The following is a 26,159-nucleotide window of genomic DNA, read 5'->3' on the forward strand; positions in this document are numbered from 1 at the left end:
AAATGTCACAAAGTTTAAGGGTTTAAATTGAAAAAGAATATCAATAAATTGCAATTTGCCCCGAAATTTATGGTTTAAAATGATATAGTTTTGAATGAAAAAATGTCACTATTTTGAGCTTAGTTAGCTCTTAATGGATACCTCATTAGTCATTACAATGCATTAATGGAATAACTTAAATCCAATATTTAAAATCTTAGGAGAAAATATCGAACAAAGTTTCTCTCCAAATTAGTTTGGAAAGAAACTTTTCAAACTTTTCATATATCTCTTTTTTGGTGTGAATTTTGAAAATATAACTGTTGAATTTCATGTTCCTTATGTTCTTAACATGCATATCAAATTTTGTTTAAATTGGATATTATTTATTATTCGATCAATAAACTTATTTTTTATGCATAATTTTAGTGAAAAATTACACTTTACCACCCTAAACTATACCCTAGATTACACTTTGCACCCTAAACTATTCGATTGCATGTTTTGCACTATAAACTATAACATTTATTACACTTTGCAGCCTAAAGTTAGTTTTACTGTTAAATTAGATGAAAATTTATAGCACATGACTTGCATATGATTTTTACTTAGGTGGCACATAGTTTAAAGACAAAAACACATTCTTTTCAATCAATTAAAAACAAAAGCTCTCTCTCACGTGCTAGCATCTTCTCCTCCCCTAATCAAATTCTGTCTAACCCTAAATCCCCAATAGTTCTCGTGCGTGCTTAGCATTAGCTCTTCCCCTCTCTCCGCCAACAGCTCCTCTTCTTTTGAAATTCTTCAATTGCTCCTCTAAAACATGATGGTCATCATCTTGACATTTTTATTATTTTTTTTTGTTTTGAATATAGATAATTATAATAGAATCCGAGAGATAATTAATGAAAACACAAAAAAAGCATTCTAGCAGCCACTGGGAGCATATAAACTTGAACACATGATAATCAAGAGAAGCTTACAGGGTCTTGAGGTTCGGTATCTGAGTTAATGTTGAAGGAATAGGACCAGTGAGCTGATTGTTCTTCAAATTCCTACATGCAGGGAATTGGCTTAGTTCTTACATCAAAAACATGTCTCTCTGAAATATAACATGCGGAAAGCCATTGTATTAGCGAAAACTTACAGAAACTCAAGCTGCTTAAGCTTAGATATCGAAAAAGGTATGTCCCCATTCAGCAAATTATCAGACAGCTCCCTACATCAGAGTAAATTTATTTATTTTTAAATCTATCAAAAGTACAATGCTTTCAAAGTTTTGTGTAGTCATATCCCTGAAAAGGGATAAAAGAAACAATGAAAAAAAAGAGACAGAAATTATACAGATGCACAAGAGAACGACAGTTTCCAATTTCATCTGGGATTTGACCAGTTAGCTTATTGCCTTGAAAGTCTCTGCAATTTTTCAAGGTACATAACACAAGTAATAGTCATTTATATGAAGACTATACAGAAGCATCACAAACTTTAAAAAAATATTAAAAAACAGAAGCGCCTTAAAAGTCAAAAACATACACGGATAGAAGATTTCTCAAATCTCCAATGGCTGGTGAAATCTCTCCACCCAGGTTCAAATTGGACAAATTCCTTCAACAATGTAACAGAAACCTTAGAATCAAACAAACCCATTTGACACCAACATTTTAACAATAAGAATAAAGGATAAACAAAAAATGCAGCAGCATTGCTCATCGGAGTTTTAGTGCCAAAAAAAGAGCGTGGGTATTAGGAAGAGAAGCATACAGAGAAAGCACAGAGAAGCTGGAATTGTCGCAAAAAACACCGCGCCAGGAACAGAAATCTTGGTTGTGCAAGTCATCCCAGTCAAGCAAAACATTTGCTACGTTGCGCAGCGAGGCCTTTATCGACATTAAGGCTTTGCCTACATAAATAACATCCACACCATTTATATGTTAGAATGAGACTATGTGTGCGTGTTCACTTACCAAAATAAATACGCATACAGTGATATTATCTGATAATATGGTTCTGGGACAAGCAAAAGAATAACACTTCACATATAAAGAAAGGAAGTCTCTTTTCGTAATTCCGTTTTTGGACCCTGTTTGTATGGTGAGAAAATGTGGAAAAGCAGGGACCAAGAACAACAGAGCAAGTGATGGGACTCATGTACTTTGGTCAATATGAGTTGAAAATGCTCCAAGAGAAGCACAGACACACAGTGAGGTTTCAAAAAACTCATTGGTTTATTTTTTTTTTGTTTTGTTCGTTCTTGTTTGAAAGCAAGGAATCAGAGAATCACAAAGCATAAGCCATTAATGGTTTTTCAAGGCCAAAAACAACAACTTGGACTTATAGTTGGAAGCTTCTTATTATAGCTTCTTTGGGCTACAAAACAAGCTTCAACCATAGAAAATTTTTGGCAAAAAGAGAAAACAAAACAATGCTCGAAGTTCAAACACAAAAATAAAAAGGAGCAACCTTGGTCATCAAGTGGTGAAACAGTAGGACATAGAAAAAACAGAAGCACCATTATCAAACACAAACACAAAGACTGCTCCTTCTTGCTTCTCCAATCCAACAACACCCAGTTCTCCATGTTGTGTCCAAAGCAGAATGAGTGGGAGAGAATGAAGAAGAAGAAGGTGTTAGGAGAGAATAAATTGAAGATGTTATAGAGTTCTACTATTGTTTGTATAACAGAGAGAACAGGCGTATAGCGTGAACTGTAAGGAACACAGTTAATGAGTCTGGCTGAGGAGAGAGTGTGTGTACTGTGGAGAGAGAGAGAAGGAGAGAGAGTGTGTGTGTAGGAGAGAGGGGCCAGAGAGAGAGATTTGAGAAACGTAAACGGCGGTGAAGCGACGTTAAATTGAGAAAAGAAAGAGAGAACGAGACACACGCAGCGGCCGTCATTCGTACTCTCCGTTTCCCAATGTTGTTGCATTTTTCGACAGGCTAGCAATTGTTCACTGCTACTCCCACGCGCAACATGTTTAGGAAAGTAACCGCGTGCTTTATTCAGAACCCTCTGCTTTTGCATTTTTATCTATATGTGTATATTAATTTAAGTTTGATTTTGTTTTTAATTAATAGAAAACTGTTGGTAAAATTAAAATTGTCAATTTTTTATTAATAAAATGTAATTCTTACAAGGCGTGGAATGTAAATAATTAGTGTGCATTTGGGTTTCTATTAAAGCTCACTTTTTGCTTAAAATTTTATACTATTTGCAAGTTTGGCGATAAAAAAACCTATTTTTCAACTTAGGTAGCTTATTTTTTCACACGGCCAAGTACTGTTTTTGGCCCAAAATACCTAAGTTTAAGTATTGTTTGTGTTCATGCCCTTTATTTTTAACTCTTTTTTTTTTTTTTATTGCAGGTCTTGTCCTAAATTTTTTTGTCATAGTATTTTCAACAAACAAATAATCAATTTATTTTATTTAACTTTTAGTTTTTATTTTTAGTACTCTCAACAAAACAGTAGATAAGCTATCCTTAGTTAAATATTAAGAAAATCCATATTTCTAGAAAAATGGGATTGAGTTGGAATTCAAACATCCATAGATATTTGTCATTGTGTGATTTGCAATAAAAAATGGAAATATATTTTCCAACATTCTTAAAGATCCTAAAACTTTACTCGAACAAAACGTCCCCTTAAAATTTCCAAATTTTGATATATACTTTTAAAATGACATATCTTCTTTATCCTAGCTATTTAGTTTATGTACCGTGATGAGGTGTCTCTTAAGATGACATAATTAAATGAATTCAAACATTAAAAATATTGTGGGGTAAAATCAAAATGCCACAAAGTTTAAGGGTTTAAATTGAAAAAGAATATCGATAAATTGCAATTTGCCCCGAAATTTATGGTTTAAAATGATATAGTTTTGAATGAAAAAATGTCACTATTTTGAGCTTAGTTAGCTCTTAATGGATACCTCATTAGTCATTACAATGCATTAATGGAATAACTTAAATCCAATATTTAAAATCTTAGGAGAAAATATCGAACAAAGTTTCTCTCCAAACTAGTTTGGAAAGAAACTTTTCAAACTTCTCATATATCTCTTTTTTGGTGTGAATTTTGAAAATATAACTGTTGAATTTCATGTTCCTTGTGTTCTTAACATGCATATCAAATTTTGTTTAAATTGAATATTATTTATTATTCGATCAATAAACTTATTTTTTTATGCATAATTTTAGTGAAAAATTACACTTTACCACCCTGAACTATACCCTAAATTACACTTTGCACCCTAAACTATTCGATTGCATATTTTGCACCATAAACTATAACATTTATTACACTTTGCAGCTTAAAGTTAGTTTTACTGTTAAATTAGATGAAAATTTTATAGCACATGACTTGCATATAATTTTTACTTAGGTAGCACATAGTTTAAAGACAAAAATACATTCTTTCCAATCAATTAAAAACAAAAGCTCTCTCTCACGTGCTAGCATCTTCTCCTCCCCTAATCAAATTCTGTCTAACCCTAAATCCCCAATAGTTCTCATGCGTGCCTAGCATTAGCTCTTCCCTTCTCTCTCCGCCAACAGCTCCTCTTCTTTTGAAATTCTTCAATTGCTCCTCTAAAACATGATGGTCATCATCTTGAAATTTTTTTTTTTTTTTTTTTTGTTTTGAATATAGATAATTATAATAGAATCCGAGAGATAATTAATGAAAACACAAAGAAAAAAAAAAAAAAAAAAACCAATCCGGGCCTACCATATGAGATATGCACATATATATATATATATATATATGGCTTTCTTTACAACACCTGGTGAGGGGTCAAAGCATAGGTATAACATAGTAAAAATCTATAATAATCAATATTAAAATAAAAATTTGAATGGATTCAATCTTGACATACTTCTTTAAAAGTTCTTATTAGTCTCGTCTACCTTATATTATTCCCCAAACTGTCTCTGGACTTCATGTTTTAGATAGTTTTCTATTTTTTTTTTTTTAACTTGATGTAGATTTCCTTTTTTTTTTTTTTTTTGNATACTGTATCTTGGTGGGGAAGTGATAAAACATAATGGATCACATAAAAAAGGTTTCCCGAGTTCCTAAAATGACCGCGAGAATCCTTTTTGTGTGCTCTGTTTCTGGTTTTATGCAACATACCATAAAACTAGGACAAAAACTTCTATTACAAGAAAACCTCATTTCAGGATATGTTGGTCCCCTACTCTTACTGCTCACTTCTCACATTGCTCTTTTTTTCACAATTCAAGGACCACATTGCCCTGACTCCTCTTTAGTCTTTACATCCACACAAATTCGTGAGAGAAGTTTATGACATTTCTGAAGCTCTCTGTGGATGTTCAAAATTGTAGTTAATTTTGATACCTTTAGGTCAAGATAGTTGGGATTCAACTCATTATAACTCACTCTAATTAAAGTTCAATGAGCTAGACAGTGATAGGTGGTGGACTGTGGTTATATTAGCAGCTAGCAAAACACCATTCACCTGTTTTGAGAATTGGAAACAAACATCGTAGATATCCTTTTTGCTAGGCATTATCCGTTGTGCCAAACCAAGCCCACCTTATAAAATAATGACTGAAAATATGGACCATAAAAATGGGAAAGTAAACTGAGTGATTCATATTAGCCCCAAAAGAAAAAGACCCTAAAGTGAAATAAATCTGGTCAACAGAATGGACTGGTATTTAGACTCTGCAGCAACAAGTTTGACAAAAAAATTGACACACACAGTCTTACATAGAAATGGTAGCGCATTAAATTAGTAAACAAAAAGAAGCAGCTCACTGCTGGACCTGTCTAGATTTTAGGATGTGGGTGGTTTTAACAATCAAATAAATCACAATTATATATAGGCCGACCTAATTGATCATAATACACCCTAGCTTTAGCTTGAAAAAAAAAAAAGTGTGTAGATCCAAAAATAATAGAAGCAATTATTTATGATTATGCACAAAACTGGACCTGTTATGTCAGCTCCGTTGTAATTGGGCTCTCACTCATATTCATCATCCATCTTAGTCTAGCATAGATGGTCCCCTAGTGCAAAATGTGATTCGCGTGAACACGCGCATGTTGTTATAACTCGTTCTGTTTTACCAGTCCTTCTATTGCCTATTGGTTCCTGCAAAAATTTACCTGTTGTTTCTTACAGTACTTTGTCTTGTAGGGTTTTGTTTTGTTTTTTTAACCATACTTTACGCAACAAGATAGTAATTTTTGGAAGGAAGGAAGTGAATAAAAACACAAACACAAAAGGGTCGGTCCGGTCGGAAAAAGACCAGGATCAGTGTCTGAAACTTGCAGCACTTTCAGCACTTAAGTAACAAGCAGGTTGGCCTCGTATAAAGCTGCTCATGCTACTTCAATTTTTAGCAAAGAGATAACGCTATTTTACTTTTACTTTATAGTGATATTTTTTTGTCCGTTGAGTCAGTAAAAATACAGTGTCTTTTTTAACATTTGCCGAAAGCGCAATGGTGCTATCGCTTACAAGATTCTCAAACGGGTTAATGGGCTGCTTTCCTTTCCAAAGCGATGTGTGCCTTTATTATTTGCCGAGAATAGTAAAGGGTGTTGGTTTTTATTTTTATGTTTTTGAGGAACAAATAAATGGTGTAGTTTAATTTATATTAAAAGAACCATAAAAAAATTATATAAGATCAAAGGAAAAAATTGAGGCTCTCTCTTATGATTCTGTTTTTTTTTTTTATTTAATTAAAAAATATATTTTTATCTCTTGAGAAAAATACAAAATCTTAAGAAATAAACCTAAAACACATAATCTGGGGTATCATATATAAGTCTTAGCCTTTAGCCAATAGCCTAATTTCAAGTTCTTTTTCAAAATGTTAACACTACAGTTTATGATATTCATTAAAAATAAAAGAAAATAAAAAATTAATTTGTATTCAATTACAGTTTAACAGTTTTTACCACTTTCATAAAAAACTCAGTTTTATATCATACTTTTTGAAATTGACACTTTTTCAAGAATCACATATCAAAAAGCTGAACCAAACTTACATTTACTAGTTATGTTACTCCTTGTATCATGACTCCCACCGTACGCAGCCAGTAGGATGTATGGGATGTTTGACATTAAATGTATTTAAAGTTTGTCTCAAGAGTGGGCTCAAATTGAATCTCGTGGATAAACTTAGATCCCTTTGTATATGTCCAACAACGGTCTTGACTGCATGCCCACAGTAATGGCATTGTGACTATTATATATGCACAATAAAGTGCTAAGGTATCAAATGGTAAATGGATAACAACCATAGATGGAGAATGAAGTAAAAAACTTGGAGGAGTACTGGGGGATCTTTTCTCTTTGTCCTTTTTTTTTATGGGATCTGGGGGATCTTTTAAACAATATTAAGTGTGGTTTGTGCTTATGAACCAAAATAAATATTATCTAAAAATATTGGTAGTACTATTTGATATTAGCCCAAACCTCATTGATAAATTTTGTATTTTACTCAAAATATAAAAGGAAAAAGACTAGACCAACGTGTGGAATGTGAATGTTATCCATGTTTTAGACACATTATTGGTAAAACAAGAACTACTCTTACATAAAATGGTGGATATGGCACAAGTAGCCTTTGTTGCAAATAGGTGGATTGAGATGGTAGTGATTGAAAATATTAGAGTAACAAACACAATTCATAAAACTAATATCATTTTAATGAGGTGGAGCCCATAATGTGACATAAATTTTATTTATTTAAAAACCAAGATTCTTATATTTGGTTTATTCACATGAACCTTATAAATAATCTAACATTCCCAAAATATTATTAAATTTACAAATAGAATGTCAAGGGCTTTATCCATGATTTTTATGTGGCTTGATACAAATAAATAATTTGAGAATTAAGTCAAATTGGCATGCACATGTACAATCACATTTTCCAATATTAGGAATCAAAGTTCCATTGCATTGGTAGAAATTCACCCAAGAAAAAAAAAAGAGTAAGTATGATAACACAACAATTCTCAGCAAAATAATAATAATAATAATACAAAAATTTTCACAACTTTATTGCAAAATGTGACTTGTGGGTGATGAAATTGTAGATCAATAGTGGGTTGTAACCAAAATTGAAAAATTGTTATGACAGTAAACTTAATTGTAATCGGGAAAAAAATCCTAGAAATGCAAGTTGACCAAATAAAAAATAATAATAATATTATGATCATAACTTATTGCATAATTTTTGTCACAACTAGTCAAGTGGGAGTTTTGGCTAATGAAAATATCGAGTCGTCATTTTTTATTTGAATAATGCTATAAATATAAATTTTTTTACAAAATTTTTTACAAACTGTTAACATAATTAGTAGTTATTAGTAAATAAAAAAAAATGATGTTAATAACAAATTTAAATAAAAATCAACAAAAAATTGACCACATTAATAATTTAAAAAAATATTATAAAATAGTTTATGATTAACTCCTGTAACATTACTTATTTTTTATTTATCATTTACAACTCATTCCTCAATTAAAGTAAAAGTTGTGCAATAATTGTTCCATCAACATTTTAAAAAAAAAAGTTTTTAGGATGAGTTTTTTTAAACATTACTTATTTTTTATTTATCATTTACAACTCATTTCTCAATTAAAGTAAAAGTTGTGCAATAATTGTTCCATCAACATTTTTCTTTTTAAAAAAAAAAATTTTAGGATGAGTTTTTTTAAATTTAAAATTTTTGAATGTAATTGCAGATATTTAATGTGCAATAAAAGAGCAAAGACAGCAAATCAGTAATCATAACACGTCAATAATGTGAAAAGACTCACCTGTCTCTTCTGTTCTCTCCTCCTCTCAATCCAAAAACGCAGAACTGAAAAGTCGATTTTCAATAAGTTTGGTTTGGGCATCCGAGACACTCGCAACAAGTCGCATCAGATCAGCAACAATCTTAATTAAAAAAGTTCTCATTATTAAAAGCCCAAAACCAGGTGGCAAAAATGGCAGTGCGTGGGGGCACTTAGCCCAATAAACATAATTGCATAAAAAAAGTGACATATGAGTCATGAGTTTTTGCATGCAGCTTTATGCAGAGCAGATGTTGCTAGGGGGTGTGATACTGAGAGACCGAGAAGGCTTAGGTAGGCACAGCGAATAGGCCTGTACTCTCATTTCATAAAGCATACCGGCTACTTCTACGCCGGTAGCCGCCGTCAGCTCCTGTTTTGCTGATGTGGCCCCAATGCTGAATCCGTGTCCAGCTTTTAGTATGCCTTTAATTTTTAATTTTTATGTACTACGTTTTTAACTTTTTTATTTTATATGTTTTTTCTCACTTGTATTTTTTTTTTCTTTTTTAAGGCTTTCCTTAAATAAGTTATACCAGTAAAATTGTTGATAAATTATTTTTTTTAAAAAATTTATATTATTTTTATAAAAATATAAATATTTATATATATTTATTTTTTCATAAGAAATTTTTAAAAATATTTTCTAAATTAATGTCCATATAATATTAGTTAACTTGTCCCTTATTTTAAATATATGATTTTATTTTTTTAAGTTAATTTTTAACTTTTTGTCTTATTAGTTAACTTGTCTTAATTTTTGACATTATTTTCATAAAAAATATAACAACTAATAAACAAATTAATTACATTTTTTTCATTCAATTTTTTTTTAATTTAAAAAAAAAAACCAATGTCCTTATAACATTAGTTAACTTGTCCCTAATTTTAAATATATGATTTTTAGCTTTTTTAAGTTAATTTTTAACTTTTTAAAATTTTGAATTTTCAACCCCTCCCCAAATTCATACTTGTAAAGCATTAACATCAAATGTATCAATCACTAAATTCTAAATTTTTAGCATTTAATAGACCAAACACCAAAAATCATATTTTTTGAGATGTGGCAAATCTCAATTTCTTTTTTAAAACATGCTATGGTAGAAGGGTACCATGTTGTAAACAAATTTTTTTTTTTATTTATTTATACTAGAGAGAGAAAAAAGAGAGATATATTTTTTGGTTTAGATAAATAAAATGGTTTTTTTGTTAGTTTTTAGACCCCCTAGCACAATATGTTTAACCTAATCTTAAGCAAAGTTGATTAACAAGTTTGTTAATTAGATCTAGGTTAAACCAATATGTGTAAAACATATATAATGCGAAAAAAATAAAAAACACACAGATCTGATGACCCATAAAAACCAAACCGATAAAAAATCTGAGGATGATTTAACATAACTATCCTCAACGTAAAAACAGATCCACTATGAAAGAATTGAAGTTTGTACAATAAGACTTAGATCATTAACATTCTACTGCTATTTCATGTAGAAAATCTACTACCACGACCAGGTGACAGTTCCGAGTCCACGGACTACTTCTTTCTTTGATTTGCAGCAACCACAAGTTCTCATACTATTGACTTTGAAACACCTCTCAAAGGTTTCAGATCTTCTTTAAAATTCTTTATGCAACAACTAAAGCAATCATTAAGTTCTTGACGTGAATCTTGATATCGATAACTCTATGTGCGTGTATGAAGATAAATATATCTCAGATCTCATAAAAATTCAACACATAACTCAACAAAGACCTGTAAAACATAGCTAGGGTTATTCTTTTTATACTTGAAGTGAAACACTTAACCCTACACATCATATGGGCTTGGGCTGGTTTAATAATTCTGCAGAAAATTACTGATGCACGACTTTCGATTGATCGAGTATAACTTTCGATCGATCGAGCCTTGCAGATTTTGAATAGTAATTCCTGCAATTACTCGATTCTAACTATACATCAATCCAAATTTTGAGAAAGCCTAAACCTAGATTAAATGTTTTGATTACGATTAGCCAACATATACAAATTAAAGTTCTAATACATTAGTTCATAAAGTCTCACTAGTACTTTCATTAGTTGGGGTACTGATCCTAGAGTTACCACTCTTGAGACACCATTAGTTCCTAAAGTTTTATTGGTACTTCCATTAGTTAGGGTACCGATCCTAAAGTTACTACACATAGAGTTATCAATATCAAGATTCACGTCAAGAATTTGATGATTGCTTCAGTTGCTGTATAAAGAACTCTGAAGAAGATCTGAAACCTTTGAAAGGTGTCTCAAAGTCACAAGTAGGAGAATTTGTGGTTGCTACAGATCAAACAAATAAATAGTCTGTAAATTTGAAGCTATCACGTAATTGTGGTAGTAAGTTTTCTATACGAAGTAGCAATAGGATGTTAGTGGTCTAAGTCTTATTGTACAAACTTCAATTATTTCCTAATGGATTTGTTTTTACCTTGAAGATAGTTAAATTAAATCCTCCCCAGGTTTTTTATCGGTTAGGTTTTCGCGAGTCATCAGATCTGTGTGTTCTTTATTTTTTCTATATTATATATGTTTTACACATATTGGTTTAATCTAGATCTAATTAACAAACTTGTTAATCAATTTGGCTTAATATTATGTTAAACATATTGTGTTAAGGGGTCTAAAGACTAACATTTTTTATTGGTTGTTTATATTATTAAAAGGATAAAATGCAAATTGGACTCTTCAAGTTTGATTGAAATTTATTTAAGATCTCTAACTTTACTTTGTTCAATTTAGTCATTTAAGTTTAAAATTTATTCAATTCAAGCTTTTTGTCCAATTTCGTCAAATTTTTTTTATTGAGCATGCAATTAACTAATTAAATTAAATTTTTTAAAAAAAATCTCACACAAAAAATCTATAAAATATTTGTATTAAATTTATAGATTCTTTTATTTGATAAATATTTTTTAATAGTAATTTTTTAAATAAAATTTGACACAATAACTTAATTGAATAAATTTGAAACATAAAGATCTCAATTGAACGAAAATAAAATAAAATTATTGAAATGAATTTATTAATTTATTGTGTTATAATGTTAGATTTTTTCTGTTTTTAATATAAGGTGTATCATAAAAATCCTATATTAAAGTAATAAAAGTAATTTTTTGTGTGTTATATTATCATTCGGGACAGCGCATCCCCATCGACAGGGGGACCATCTCAAAACTAGGCATTTAATATTCGAGTCTTCACTCTTCACAAAAGGTTGAATTGATCTTGATAGATAATGGTAGTAGGAGTGTAGGACATAGATATTGTCCTTTTTGTTTCTCAAAAAAAAAAGAAAAAAAAAGAAGGTACTGTCCTTTTTTGGGAGATTTGAGATTTACTATCATTTTATGTACTTTTTCAAATCTGATTTTTTTTTTTTAATTCTTGAAAAAAGTTAGGTTTCTTTACTAGTTTATTATTATTATTATTTTTTTTTGGGGAAAAGCTGGCTTTCGTAATGATTGTGTTAGTTTTATTTTTTATTGTTTTTGAAGGATTGAGTGAGATTCTAGTTTCCCATATACTAACATTTTGTTGCTCCCTCGTGGATTGATCTGGATTGGTTTCAGTTTCCAATGGCACTGGTTCGGGTAAACTAAAAAAATATCATTTGCTAATATTTATTATAAGGTTAAAAATTATCAATCATTGTGTTGCCTTTATTTCGTGTCAATTTGTTTGTAAATTTAACACTTAGTAACCCTGTATTTAGGTGAGATTATTGTAAGAGTAGTGTGTAAGAAGTTGTGAAGAGAAGCTCAAGTATGTGCAAAGAAGCAGAGCTTCACGGCTAGGACTCTCGGGTGGCTCGCGGCTGCAAGTCGTCAACTCCAGGCACGTGAGATACATGCAGGGAAATTGATGGGTCGCGCCAGCTGTCACACTACAGGACAAAAGTCCCAGGCTGACCAGGCCGTTACGTCGCGATTTGATTTCGCGACTTGGACAAGCCGCGAGACCAAGCTGCCAATTTACCCTGTTTGGCAAAATATGTCTCTTCGTATTCTCATTTCACCTCACTATATATAGACCCTTATACCCACTAAATGTAAAGAGCTTCTAGAGAGAATTTTTGTGAGAGAAAACTCTAGAGAAAAACAAGATTGCCTCATCCCCAATCTTCATCTAAGAAACTCTACAAATTCCTCAACTCTCTTCCTCTCAATTGTCATACCCTTGAGAGGTCTTTTACTAAATCCTTATCTCACCACACCCACGTCTGTAAGGAGGTTTATTTGATGCTGAGGGAAACAGTTTAGAAGGAACCAATATACATTGGTTGATATTATGGTCAAGTAGCGGAATCTGGGAAGTTAAAGAAGAAATAGGTTCGGTGTAATCTTGTTGAAGCAAGAAACTTGGAGGGCTTAGGTACCTGGGTAGATTAGGCTTGGAGGATCTTCTGCTGTTCATGTATCCTAACTACATTCTTTAGTGGATTTTATCACCGCTTGGAGGGCGGCGGAGAGGTTTTACGCCGAGGACTTCGGTTTTCTCTTCGATAACACATCGTGTGTTGTCTGTGTGTTTGCATCGTTCTTCCCTTTATCTTTGCTTTATATTTACTGCTGTGGATGTGTTTATATTTGGCTTAGATTGTCTATCAATTCTGTTATTGGCTTATTATCATGCTCCGCACATTAATTGTTTGATATAAAGTTTGAATTAGTAATTTTATAATTTGGGGTCTAAATGTTCAAGGGTGTTTCATACCCATATTGAACTTTCAATTGGTATCAGAGCGGGTACACTTGTTGTGGTTTTAATATCTGAGTATGATCCTTGACCCTTTGTTGAGATGGATAGGTCTCAATCTCTCAATGTTCCACAATTTTTTGATGGTAATAATTATGCATTTTGGAAAGTCCGAATGAGAGCATTTTTATGCTCTATAGATGATACCGTTTGGGATGCGGTTGAAATTGGTTGAACCAAGCCGACGGATCCTAAGTCCACTTGGGATAAGGCAGCTCTCGCAGCAGCCAATGCTAATAGTAAAGCGTTAAATGTTATTTTTTGTGGTGTGTCTCCTGATGAATTCCGCAGGATCTCTTATATGACGGTAGCCAATGAAGCTTGAGAGATTTTGGAGACGACACATGAAGGTACAAAGAAAGTTAAGGACACAAAACTTCAGATGCTTACCACCAAATTTGAAGAGCTCAAGATGGGGGATGATGAACCATTTGATTCATTCTATGGGAAGCTCAATGAAATTGTAATTGCGAAATTCAATCTTGGGGAGAAGATTGAGGATAATAAGGTGGTGAGAAAAATTTTGAGGTCCTTACCGGAGAGCTTTCGAGCAAAAGTTACAGCCACAGAGGAAAGCAAGGATTTGGATGAAATTAATATCCAAGAGCTCATTGGATCACTTCAAACATATGAGCTTGGACTACCTTCCTACAAGACGAGTAAATCACTTGCTCTTAAAACCATCACCGAAAGAATGGATAATTCTTCCGAAGAAGATGGAGTGGATAAAGATGTAGCGTATCTTGTAAAAAACTTCCGAAAATTCTTGAAATTCAAGAATGGTGGAAAATTTGGTGACAAAGGAAAATTTCAAAGTTTCGGGAGGGAGAAGAAAGAATTTTGAAGTAAGGATGATAGAGATTCCCAATCATCTCAAGGAATCACTTGCTTTGAGTGTAATGGAAACGGACACTTCAAAAAGGAATGTCCCAACTATTTGAAGTCCAAAGGAAAGGTCTATGCCACTACTCTGAGTGACTCGGATTCATCAAACTCTGACTCAGAAAAGAGCTGTGACGGAGAAGGAAATTACTCCGCGTTCATGACCATTGCTCATGTGGAGACCTCAGAGGATTTGGATATTCTTGTAAAGGAGCTTGGTGAACATTCTAATTTGGAGTCTATTGGAATAGTCGAGGGGTCTGAAGATGAGGAAGTTGGAGAAGCAGTGGGATTGCAAGAGACTTACAACTCACTCCTTGAGAAGACCAGTGAATATGCTAAGGTGGCTAATGTAGCCATTAAGAAGATGAAGAGGACTGAGGAAGATTACAAAAGTCTCCTGGCACAATACAAGGAGGCAAAATGTGAGATTGAAGCACTTAATGGTGAGCTGTTAGAAGCTTACACAAGAGTGAGATTCCTTGAGCAAGAGGTAGTGGAAGCTCATGCCAAGATAGATAGGGTCTCCTCCAGGAAGTTAGATAATGTTATTTCATCTCAAAAACATGCCTCAAACAAATCCGGATTGGGATGTGCCGGAGGAAGTAGCTCATTAGCAAATGTCACCAAAGAAGTGAAGTTTGTAAAGGCTAAAGAGACGACTGTGGATAGGTCCAGTCCTGAGAAAATTAAAACTGAAAAGAAGAAGAATGTGGCTGATCAACGGGTATTACATAAGTCTAGTAATCAATCAGAATCCAGATATGGAACTAGAGGAAGATCACTCCCAAGATAGCAGCAGGGTCCTAGAATGGAGTATGTTTGTCATTATTACGGATTGCAAGGACATATCAGACCCAATTGTCAAAAGCTGAGAGCAGACAACAATGCAAGTGCTCCTCGGTCACGAGGAAGAAGAAATGATATGAGGACTTGGGGTGGTGAGCAACCAAGAAACCAAAAACGTGATCCAAGAATAGTGGACGTGATGAAGATGATCGGTGCGTTCACAAATTTCTTGGAAAGCTTCACATGAAGGTTTGACAACCCTAACTCTCGTACCCGATCCGTCAAGGATATCACCCCAAACGCACGTGACGTATGGGTGACGAAGGGTACTCATGCATAAGCATTACAACGTATCCATGCATCAATACTTCCCATGTGTGTGTATATGCTTGTTTGTGTGCTTCTTGCTAGTTTTTAGGCTTTGTTTGTCTTTAGTTCAAATGTTTTACATTGTTCTTTGTGTTATGTTCTTGATCAATCTTTTACTATTTTTGTGTCAAAAATCCAAAAACACATAAAAAAAATAGAAAATCCAAAAAGTTTGATCACTTTGTTGAGTTTTTATCTCAAAACATGTTTTGCCTTGTACCTTTGTACTTATGGCTTTGTGCATTTAACGAGCTTAGCTTGTCTCTCATGCACTCATATCATTGTGGAAGAAATTCTGAAATCTATGTAACTGTTGTAAATAGATCTTCAATCTTGTCATAAATGATTAGTGAATGATTTTGTTGATCTTGAGACATGCATAGACTCATGCCTATATATCTCCCCACCCACTTTTTATTTTTATGCTTAAAAGAGCTCTCTAAATGTAAATCTCCAAATGAAAAAAGATATAGAGCTGCAAAAGCCTGTCGCACAAACTAGTATTCGACTAGGAAAAAGGGAAAGCGACCAAAATAAAATGTATGAATGATGCCCAAAAAGCCAAAAGCTAACACATCAATTGAAATATCAAAAATTTTAGGCATCTATCTCTCAATGAGATTTTCTTTGCTCAAAAATTGTAAATGATATGTTGAATATGGAGCCAAATGTAAAGCTTCATAGAATTGTTATCAAGTATTTGTGGGAGGTCATATATGCACGTTTCTATAATTGAGATAGATCACATTATCTAGTGCTAGTTGTGTATGCCTTGATTGAATTGATCATTGAAGCTTCACATTGGACCAAGGACTATCTCATTTTTTATATCCACACACAACACACAAGTCTATGTTCAATGAATGTCTTATTCATTTGTGTGATTGTACTTGATTAAATGTGTTTTCACATGTTCAATCTTTGTTGATCAAACACAAAAAGATTTTTGAGTGTTTTGATTTGTTTTTGGAAAGTACTTTGCTTTTACAAAAATGTCAAAAATTTCAAAAACAGTGTTGCCCTGTTTTGGCGACTAAGTCGCGGGTTGGCCCAGTCGCATGTCCTAGTCGCGAGATCACTTAGAGATTTTTTGTGGCTAACTGGCGAGTAAATGCTCTAATCGCGAAAAAGACTTAGAAAATTTTTTCAAAATTTGAATTTCCCTGTTTTCACGGGTCAGTAAGGCGACTGGTTTGCGGGTGAAAGGTCTAGTCGCGAGAAGTACTCAGAGAATTTCGCGGCTCATATCGCGACTATCTCGCGGGTAGACCTTTCAGTCGCGAAAAACACTTAGAGAAATTTCTCAAGTTTCTTCTCTTCACAGTGTTTCGCGGCTTAACCTGGCGACTTACTGGCGACTTGATCCAGTGGCGAAAAATGCGTGTGTTGCGTTTTAAAGACAAACTTTAAAATTATTTTTCAGTTTTTCCCTCAAAGTTCAATGTCTGTTCATCTTCTCCTCAAAAATTCTTTCTCAACACTCTGTGGTTCTTTGAAAAAGCTCTCATTTTCTGCATCATGTCTTCATCAAACATCAAGAAAAAGGTATAGGCTTTCTTGTCTTCATTTTATTCATCATGATTTCATTATTGTTCTCTTGAATCTGTGTGTTGAGTTGTTGGGTTGTGATTTTGAGGGGCTCGACCATGGGTTTGCATATATTTTTGAGTTTGGGTGTGTGTTGCTAATTGCTTTGGTTGCATTGACTGTTTTGGAATCTTTGTTTACAGCTGGTCACTTATCCTCAGTCTGAGCCTTGATATTTGTGAGTTTGTTGTTGGGCATATGAATGTGGGGTTTTCTGCATTTTTTTTGCTGTGGTTCTAAATTTATATGTTTGGTTGTGGTTTTGGTGTTTATGACTACCATTTGTTTTTTGACTCTTATGTCAACTTACCATGTAGGTGCTGCTACATTGTTTTTGCACTGTTCATACCAAATGGGTCTTGACTCATTGTTTTTGAACAAATTTATCTGATTTTGTCTACATTTTTCAGTTTAACCTTGGCTAACTTGTTATATCCAATGTTTGGTTATCAACTGTGCTTATTCTGTGTTTGTGTCTGGTCACTCTGTTTATCACTGTGTAACTAACTTGTTACTAATGTGTGTGCATTTCCCTATTCTGTGCTATGTCTTGTTTGTGGCCTTTTCTGCTTGTTTACAGATGGCTGAACTTCCTTCAAAGAAGAAGACAACTGCTAAGAAAGCTGACAAAAGAATGAAGATGGACCCTAATCTATTTAGGTCTATCAAGCACTTTGAGAGATACAGAGACTTCTTTATGAAGGGTACCATTATCCAGGAGAGATTTGTTGATTTACATGATTTGAATGACACTTTCATTCCAGGGTGCTTTGAGGGAAGAGGATGGGAGAAGTTGTTGAGTGATCTACCTGCAGTCTATGATCCTTTGATAAGGGAATTCTATGCAAATGTAATCATGATGAAGAGATGAACTGTTGGGTAAGAGGACATGAGTTCACCTTAGACGCACATGACATTGATGACATCCTTGGTCTTGAGGATTTAGAGGAGTATAAATTCATCAACTACAAAGACAGGATGATGTCCCTAGATACGGTCTAGGCTCGGATTGGTGGTACTAAGGAAGGGAAATATCTCAACACTAACTCCTTTCTTGTAGACATGAGATGTTTAACCACCATCATGATGTTCAATTTGTATCCCATAAGAAAGATGACTACTCTTACTAATTCTAGAGCTATATTTCTCATGGAGCTCAAGGAGAAAGTCATCATTGACATCAGCTCACACATTTATGACACCATCTTAGACGAGACTAAAACTACTACCAGGGCAAAGTTGGTCTTTCCTAGTCTCCTCATGAGGATCCTCAGAAAGAAGGGTGTTAGAATTCCTTAAGATATCAGTCCTCTGACTCCACTGTCAGCAAAAAACAAATTCACCATTACAAGGATACAAAGTCGTCTTCCGGGTGGTGAAGAGTAAGGGGATCCAATGGAGACTGAAGCAGAAGATGCAGAACAATCAGTCACACCCAGGAGCAAAAGAAAGAGAAGTAGAGCCTCAACTTCATCAGCAGCACCTCCTCCCGATGCATTTCAAATCATCATGGAAAGACTTGATGGACTCAGAGAAGTTCAAAGTCAGCAGACTGAAAGGATGATAGTAATGCAAGATCAGATTGATGTGCTTTTAGCTAAGATTGACAGCCTCTCCACTAACCAGGGGCAGTGACCCTTTGGTCATTCTGGTCAAAAAGGGGGGGAACTTTTGAGGGCAGTTCCTGAGGGGGAGTGCTTATTTTGAGAAGGAGTCTCACTATTATACAATGTGTTTATGGTGTTTGTGCTTATAATTTTGATACTATGCTTGGATAACTACTGTTGTTATAAGGTTGATATTGATGATCTTTTTGGTAGTTGTTTATTTCAGCATATATAATATGATGTTATTCAGTTTCAGCACTTTATGTTTTGTTTTGTACCCATGTTGCTTATGTAAGCTTTAAGGGTTTGTTTATGCACATTTTGTAGGCCTTTGTGGTTTGTGTCATGCTTTATGCAGCCTTTGTGCTTTGTTAAATCAGTACTTCCAACTAAATGTCTTGCATTTTCTTTTAAGTACTGTCACTCTTGTGCCCGTTGTAGGATTGTTCCTAGATGCACATACTTCATGTATTGTGCAATGGTTGAGTGTTGGTCATTCAAGTAATTTACCTTGTGTTTATTGTCTTGAATGTCCGGATGTTCATTTCAAGTGTAAATGAGCATTGTGATCACTTGGCTATAGTGATTACCTATTTTGGTCTTGCCATGGTTTATTACTTTATTCCATTGTGCACGATCGCATTGTGCTTACTCTATATGCATTACAAATTTCTGTATATAATAAACTTATTGTGTTGTTGTGTTTCAGGAGTTACTTGTTCTTATGGTTCTAATGCTTCGCAGATTCTAGAGTTAGGTGTGAGTGAGTTTTCCAACTGTTCCCAACTCACGCGTTAAGTCTAGAGTTTGTTTTAGGGTTTTGTCACGGAATAGCCAAAGAGGGAGATTGTAAGGTTGAAAATTATCAACCATCGTGTTGGCTTTATTCCGTATCAATTTGCTTGTAAATTAAGCACTTAGTAACCCTGTATTTAGGTAGGATTATTGTAAGGGTAGTGTGTGAGAAGTTGTGAAGAGAAGCTCAAGTATGTGCAAAGAAGCAGAGCTTCGCGGCTAGGACTCGCGGGTGGCTCGCGGCTGCAAGTCGCCAACTCCAGGCACGTGTGATGCATGCAGGGAAGCTGAAGGGTGGCGCCAGCTGTCACACTACAGGACAAAAGTCCCAGGCTGGCCAGGCCGTTACGTCATGACTTGATTTCACGACTTGGACAAGCCGCGAGACCAAGCCGCCAATTTACCCTGTTTGGCAAAAATATGTCTCTTCGTATTCTCATCTCACCTCACTATATATAGACCCTTATACCCACTAAATGTAGAGAGCTTCTAGAGAGAATTTTTGTGAGAGAAAATCCTAGAGAAAAACAAGATTCCCTCATCCCCAATCTTCATCTAAGAAACTTTACAAATTCCTCTACTCTCTTCCTCTCCATTGTCATACCCTTGAGAGGTCTTTTACCAAATCCTTATCTCACCACACCCACGTCCGTGAGAAGGTTTATTTGGTGCTGAGGGAAGCAGTTTGGAAGGAACCAATATACATTGGTTGATGCTATGGTCAAGTAGCGGAATCCGGGAAGCTAAAGAAGAAGTAGGTTTGGCGTAACCTCGTTGGAGCAAGAAGCTTGGAGGGCTTAGGTACCTGGGTAGATTAGGCTTGGAGGGTCTTCTGCTGTTCATGTATCCTAACTACATTCTTTAGTGGATTTTATCACTGCTTGGAGGGCGGTGGAGAGGTTTTAAGCCGAGGACTTCAGTTTCCTCTTCGATAACACATCGTGTGTTGTCCGTGTGTTTGCATCGTTCTTCCCTTTATCTTTGCCTTATATTTATTGTTGTGGATGTGTTTATATTTGGCTTAGATTATCTATTAATTCTGTTATTGGCTTATTATCATGTTTCGCACATTAATTGTTTGATATAAAGTTTGAATTGGTAATTTGGGTCTAAACGTTCAAGAGTATTTCATATCCATATTGAACTTTCATTTATATCATATTCTTTTTACATTTTTGGCTGTTGCATAAGGTTTCACTCTTATTGTTATTTGAAGGATAGCACATTTGTCTAGTCAATTTATGTACTGCAAAGCGAGTTTCTTCTTTATTGATAGATAATAAAGGAGGGGCCGAAGGGGGAGATGGTTTAAAGCTTTTTTCTTTTCTTTTTTTTGGTATGGAGGAAATTGCATTAAATAGAAAAAACTAAGGAGGAACAGAGAGTTCAGGGAATGCCCTATTACAATACAACCCCACTTTGTTCGAGCATATCAACTCCACTAGATCCTCAGGTGGATCCTAATACCAAATAAAACTATTAGCCTGAAGGGCTCCTTTCCTCGCTAGAAAATCAGCAAAAACATTTGCTTCGCGATAACAATGTCCTATTCGGACTTGGGCAATTGGAAAATTAGCCACCTGCAGTCATTAACAATTGGCATAACAATATGATTAGAATAAGAAGCATTCTTAACAACCTCAACAATAGCTTGCGCATCAGTATGAATGTCAACAACATGCAAATGAAGATTATGACAAAGAATAAGGCCATCACGAAGAGCTCAAAGCTCCACTATGAAGCTGGTTGTAACGCCAATATTCCTTGAAAATCTCCTAGCCAATCTCCATGCTCATTTCGAATAATTCCGCCATAGCCCGCACATCCTAGATTACCTATGGCTGAACCGTTTGTATTGAGTCGAACCCAGCCATGTTGAGGCTTTTCCCACCTGACCTGCACTATATGCTTGCTACCCGAAAACTTGGGATTAATGACACAATGTAAAAACTCAACCGCATGAAATAAAGATTCACTGTGCATGTTGTTCTACCTGGGCCGATTCCTAAACACAAAGTTATTTCTTTGTTTCCACAAAAGCCAAATAATAAATGGAAAGATTATTCTCCTTGGGGGCTGGTCTTTCACTCTTGAAACATTGTCTTTGCAATTCTTTTCAAGCCAATAGTGCAGATTACCCTTATAGAAGCTGTTGTTTGACATAATTCCAAGTCTGCTCCAGGTGATTTTGGCCTACTCAAAATCCCTAAGTCTATGAAGGATTGTCTCGGCTTCCCTTTGGTAGAGAAGGCATGGGTCAGATTCACTGAGGCGTCTCTACGTCTCTAATACTATTATGCAAGCATTGTCACATGAAAGTCTTAATCCGGGGAAAGGTGTCAACCTTCCAAACCCAAGAGCCCTTGAACTCCTCCTCCTCCTTACTACATTTTGTAGCTAAAGTATACGTTGACTTAAGCTCAAAGTCACCTCGGTTAGCTCTATTTCAAATCATCCTATCTTCCTCATTTGTTGATCTAAGAGAGTAGGGCATGGCCTTGATTTCCATGAGGACAGCATTAGGAATTTGGATTGAGAGTTTAGACCAATCCCACCCATTTGATCCAAAAACATCCTTAACTTTAAGGCACTCTTCTCCTTCCAAAGAGGGGCCTTGGATGAGGTCTCTCAATGGCCCATTTGCAGCCTAATTATCGTGCCAAAGGCTTAGGCTATTATTCCTCCTTGGAATCCATTTGAAGCCTTTATCAAACACCTTACTACCTTTGTTCATAGCTTGCCAAACTCTAGAACATGGAAGCTTATCCTTGTTTCTAGCATTCAACCTTCGGCTAGTACAATACTTACTTTTTAAATTCTTAGCCCATAACGCATCCTTTTCCATACGGAATCTCCAATTAAGCTTGGCATGTAAAGCTTGGTTTCTACCTTTTACCGATTGAATTCCAAGACCCCCTTTTTCTTTAGGTTTGGTCACTTTGTGCCATCCCACCCAGTGAGTTCTTTTTGAAGCTTCCGAGGAGCCCCACAAAAAATTGCAATTTACTCTATCAATATTATCTAGCAATTTGGTAGGAAGATCCATGCATTGCATAATATAAGCCGTGATAGTAGAAGTGGAGGCTTGAATGAGAACAGTTCTTCCTGCAAGAGATAGTAAATTAGCTTTCCATCTCGCCAACTTTTGCTTGACCCTCTCCAAAATGAAGTTTAAGTCTTGATTACTGGCACCACGATGTTTTATAGGGAAGCCAAGATACTTGCCAAGATTAGGAGTTGAATGAAAGCCTAATATGTCGCGCAAAGACTCTCTTATGTCCACATCAGCATTTGGAGAAAAATACACTCTAGATTTGCTTTCACTAATGGATTGCCCCGACCGGGCATAAAAACTATCAAGCACATCCCTTATGGTTGAGCAGCTCACATGGTCTGCCTTCACAAAAAGGACCAAGTTATCTGGAAGAATATATGGGAGAAAGCCACCCCACTATGAGAGCTTTTTACAGGGACCCCACTCTTCTCACTTCATTTTTCTTCAATAATATATCCAAGGGCTTCCATACATAAAATGAAGAGATATGGTGATAGAGGGTCACCTTGCCGGATTCCTCTAGAAGGAAAAATAGCCTCCACCCTTCCACCATTGAAAAGAATGGACGTGGATACTGATAACATGCAACTCATAATGAGATTCACCAGGTTGAATGGAAGATTAGCATTAATAAGAACTTCTCTGATAAAACTCCATTCAAGTTTATCATAAACCTTTTCAAGGTCCACTATAATTGCCATGTAACCTCCCCTCCCCTTTTTCCTGTTGATGGTGTGAATTAACTCTTGGACCACAATTGCATTAGCCCAAGATTTACCCAATAGTTAAAAAGAAAGTAATATAATTTAGCCAAAAAGAAAAAAAAAAAAAAAGGAAAAAAAAAGAGAGAGAAAGTTATATATGAATAAGTATATAAATTTTTTTCATAAAAATATACAACGTTTGTGAATATAAAATAATGAGAAATATGATTTTATCAAAAAAGAAGAAGAAGGTATATATTCCATTCAACAAATTGTTACAACTACACATTTTTTATCCTTTAATGTAACTTGGGATCGAATCTCACCTACAAGTAAAAGAAATAAATCGATATTTTAATTTGTCAATCAAAAATCATAATTTTTTTTTTGGTACATCAAGATAAGAAAATAAAAACCCTAAAGAGGCCAAGGAATAGACCGCGGCAAAGCCTCCTCAGAGGCATCAAAAGCAACTAAATTCCTCATGTCTTTAGGGACAGAGGACAAAAGCACAAAATCGGAGTCCATAGTGACTCCCCGTCTGGCCATGGCATCATCACACCTGTTCCCTTCTTTGAAGGTGTGCACAATCTTGTAGTGACAAATCTGGGAGTAGTAGAAACCTGCAATCATCAATAATGGACATCAAATGAGGTTTGATTCTAGAGTCATTAGCAAAAAAGGAGACAATCAGCTACACATCTAACTCCACAACAACATTTAGGGAATCCTATGAAGACAACAATAGATAGACCAGTCTTAAGATCCCACAGCTTAGCTACGACACTCATGGCAGTACCCACTTTATGAGCATATCCACAAATCCAAGTTCCATTTTGATCACAAATTAAGCCACCAAAACCCGATGCACCTGGGTTGCCAAGAGAGGACCCATCCATGTTTAACTAAACCCAACCAGCATTGGGCTTTTTCCAATAGACCATCGTAGAATGAGAAGGTCGATGGTTAGGGCCAGAATTTGAGATAGCAAAAAATTCAGATGCTTTAAAGACATATGCTCTGAGATAGCAAAAAATTCAGATGCTTTAAAGACACATGCTCTAATATCAATGTCCATGCAGGTATTACTAGGATTAGGTTCAAAAACTCGCTTATATTTGTGAAGCTAGATAGCCCAGATTCCAAACAAAAAAATAGTGTTCCAAGGAATTTTTAACCGATGTGCCAAGGCTTTAGAATTGGTATTATGGTGGATCCAAACCTAAAGAGGCCAAGGAATAGACCGCGGCAAAGCCTCCTCAGAGGCATCAAAAGCAACTAAATTCCTCATGTCTTTAGGGACAGAGGACAAAAGCACAAAATCGGAGTCCATAGTGACTCCCCGTCTGGCCATGGCATCATCACACCTGTTCCCTTCTTTGAAGGTGTGCACAATCTTGTAGTGACAAATCTGGGAGTAGTAGAAACCTGCAATCATCAATAATGGACATCAAATGAGGTTTGATTCTAGAGTCATTAGCAAAAAAGGAGACAATCAGCTACACATCTAACTCCACAACAACATTTGGGGAATCCCATGAAGACAACAATAGATAGACCAGTCTTAAGATCCCACAGCTTAGCTACGACACTCATGGCAGTACCCACTTATGAGCATATCCACAAATCTAAGTTCCATTTTGATCACAAATTAAGCCACCAAAACCCGATGCACCTGGGTTGCCAAGAGAGGACCCATCCGTGTTTAACTAAACCCAACCAGCATTGGGCTTTTTCCAATAGACCATCGTAGAATGAGAAGGTCGATGGTTAGGGCCAGAATTTGAGATAGCAAAAAATTCAGATGCTTTAAAGACACATGCTCTAATATCAATGTCCATGCAGGTATTACTAGGATTAGGTTCAAAAACTCGCTTATATTTGTGAAGCTAGATAGCCCAGATTCCAAACAAAAAAATAGTGTTCCAAGGAATTTTTAACCGATGTGCCAAGGCTTTAGAATTGGTATTATGGTGGATCCAACCCATTAGGGGACAAGAGAAGGATGAAATACAATCACTTGGAATGCTAAGTCTGTTTTAGAAAGTAACAAAAAATTGGCAATCTTTTAAAAGGTGACTAATGGACTCCAATTCAATACCACATCTCAGACAAACAAGAGAGATCTCAATTCCTCTATGAGCGAGGATTTCGTTGAACTTTAGGTTGTTATGGGCACAAAGCCAAAGAAAGGATTTAATTCTAGGGGGCATTAATCTTCCACACCTAGTAATGTGCCCAAGCCTCCCTATCTACCAGGCCACTTTCCTCCTCAGCAACAAGGTAAGCATTCTTACTATTAAACTCACCATCCAAGGAATTCACCCAGATTCTTTCATCCGCTCTTGTAATAAGATGGTTGATGGGAATAGCTTTGAGCTTTGCAAGAATATCAGGGGGCAAAAGGCACTACTCTTTCATCAACCACTCGATTGCCAAGCAAAAGATCTTTAACAAACAGCTTCTTATCTTTAGGCTTGATAGGGCCTTCAATAAGAGATCTTAGAGAGTCTCCCCCAATAAAAAAAAAAACCATAATTATTGTGAATAGATTTTGTTAAACTAACTCAAGATAATTAGACCGAATCCCCGTGAAGAGATATAATATAAAGTTTTTGCATATATGGTCCAACCTAACCTTTGTAGATTCATATGTGTAGAATCTATAAATCATCTATGTGGGTGGCCAAGGACCGACAATGGATCTGAAGAGTTGCAATATAATTGTGGGGATATCACAGTCCACGAACCCGAGGAGGAAAGCTGCCTGATGAGAGGAAAAG

General features: G+C 35.1%; 2 protein-coding genes across 2 annotated transcripts; both read right to left on the reverse strand.

The window, feature by feature from the left end:
* Window positions 1–958: 958 nt before the first annotated feature.
* On the reverse strand, window positions 959–2,570 carry LOC111992961 (LRR receptor-like serine/threonine-protein kinase ERL2). The gene is made up of 6 exons (XM_065776830.1): window positions 2,443–2,570; window positions 1,744–1,882; window positions 1,516–1,587; window positions 1,324–1,395; window positions 1,127–1,198; window positions 959–1,034 (listed from the first exon to the last, which is right to left on the reverse strand). Exons 1-6 carry the CDS (start codon window positions 2,558–2,560, stop codon window positions 959–961), a joined length of 549 nt encoding a protein of 182 aa, XP_065632902.1. The 5' UTR covers window positions 2,561–2,570.
* A 21,223-nt stretch (window positions 2,571–23,793) lies between these two features.
* Window positions 23,794–24,275, reverse strand: LOC111992962 (uncharacterized). Its single transcript, XM_065776832.1, has 2 exons — window positions 24,131–24,275; window positions 23,794–23,999 (listed from the first exon to the last, which is right to left on the reverse strand). Exons 1-2 carry the CDS (start codon window positions 24,273–24,275, stop codon window positions 23,794–23,796), a joined length of 351 nt encoding a protein of 116 aa, XP_065632904.1.
* Between the last annotated feature and the right edge of the window lie 1,884 nt (window positions 24,276–26,159).

The sequence above is a fragment of the Quercus suber genome, unplaced genomic scaffold, assembly GCF_002906115.3.
Source record: "Quercus suber isolate HL8 unplaced genomic scaffold, Cork oak 2.0 scaffold_143, whole genome shotgun sequence".
Taxonomy (NCBI): Eukaryota; Viridiplantae; Streptophyta; class Magnoliopsida; order Fagales; family Fagaceae; genus Quercus; species Quercus suber.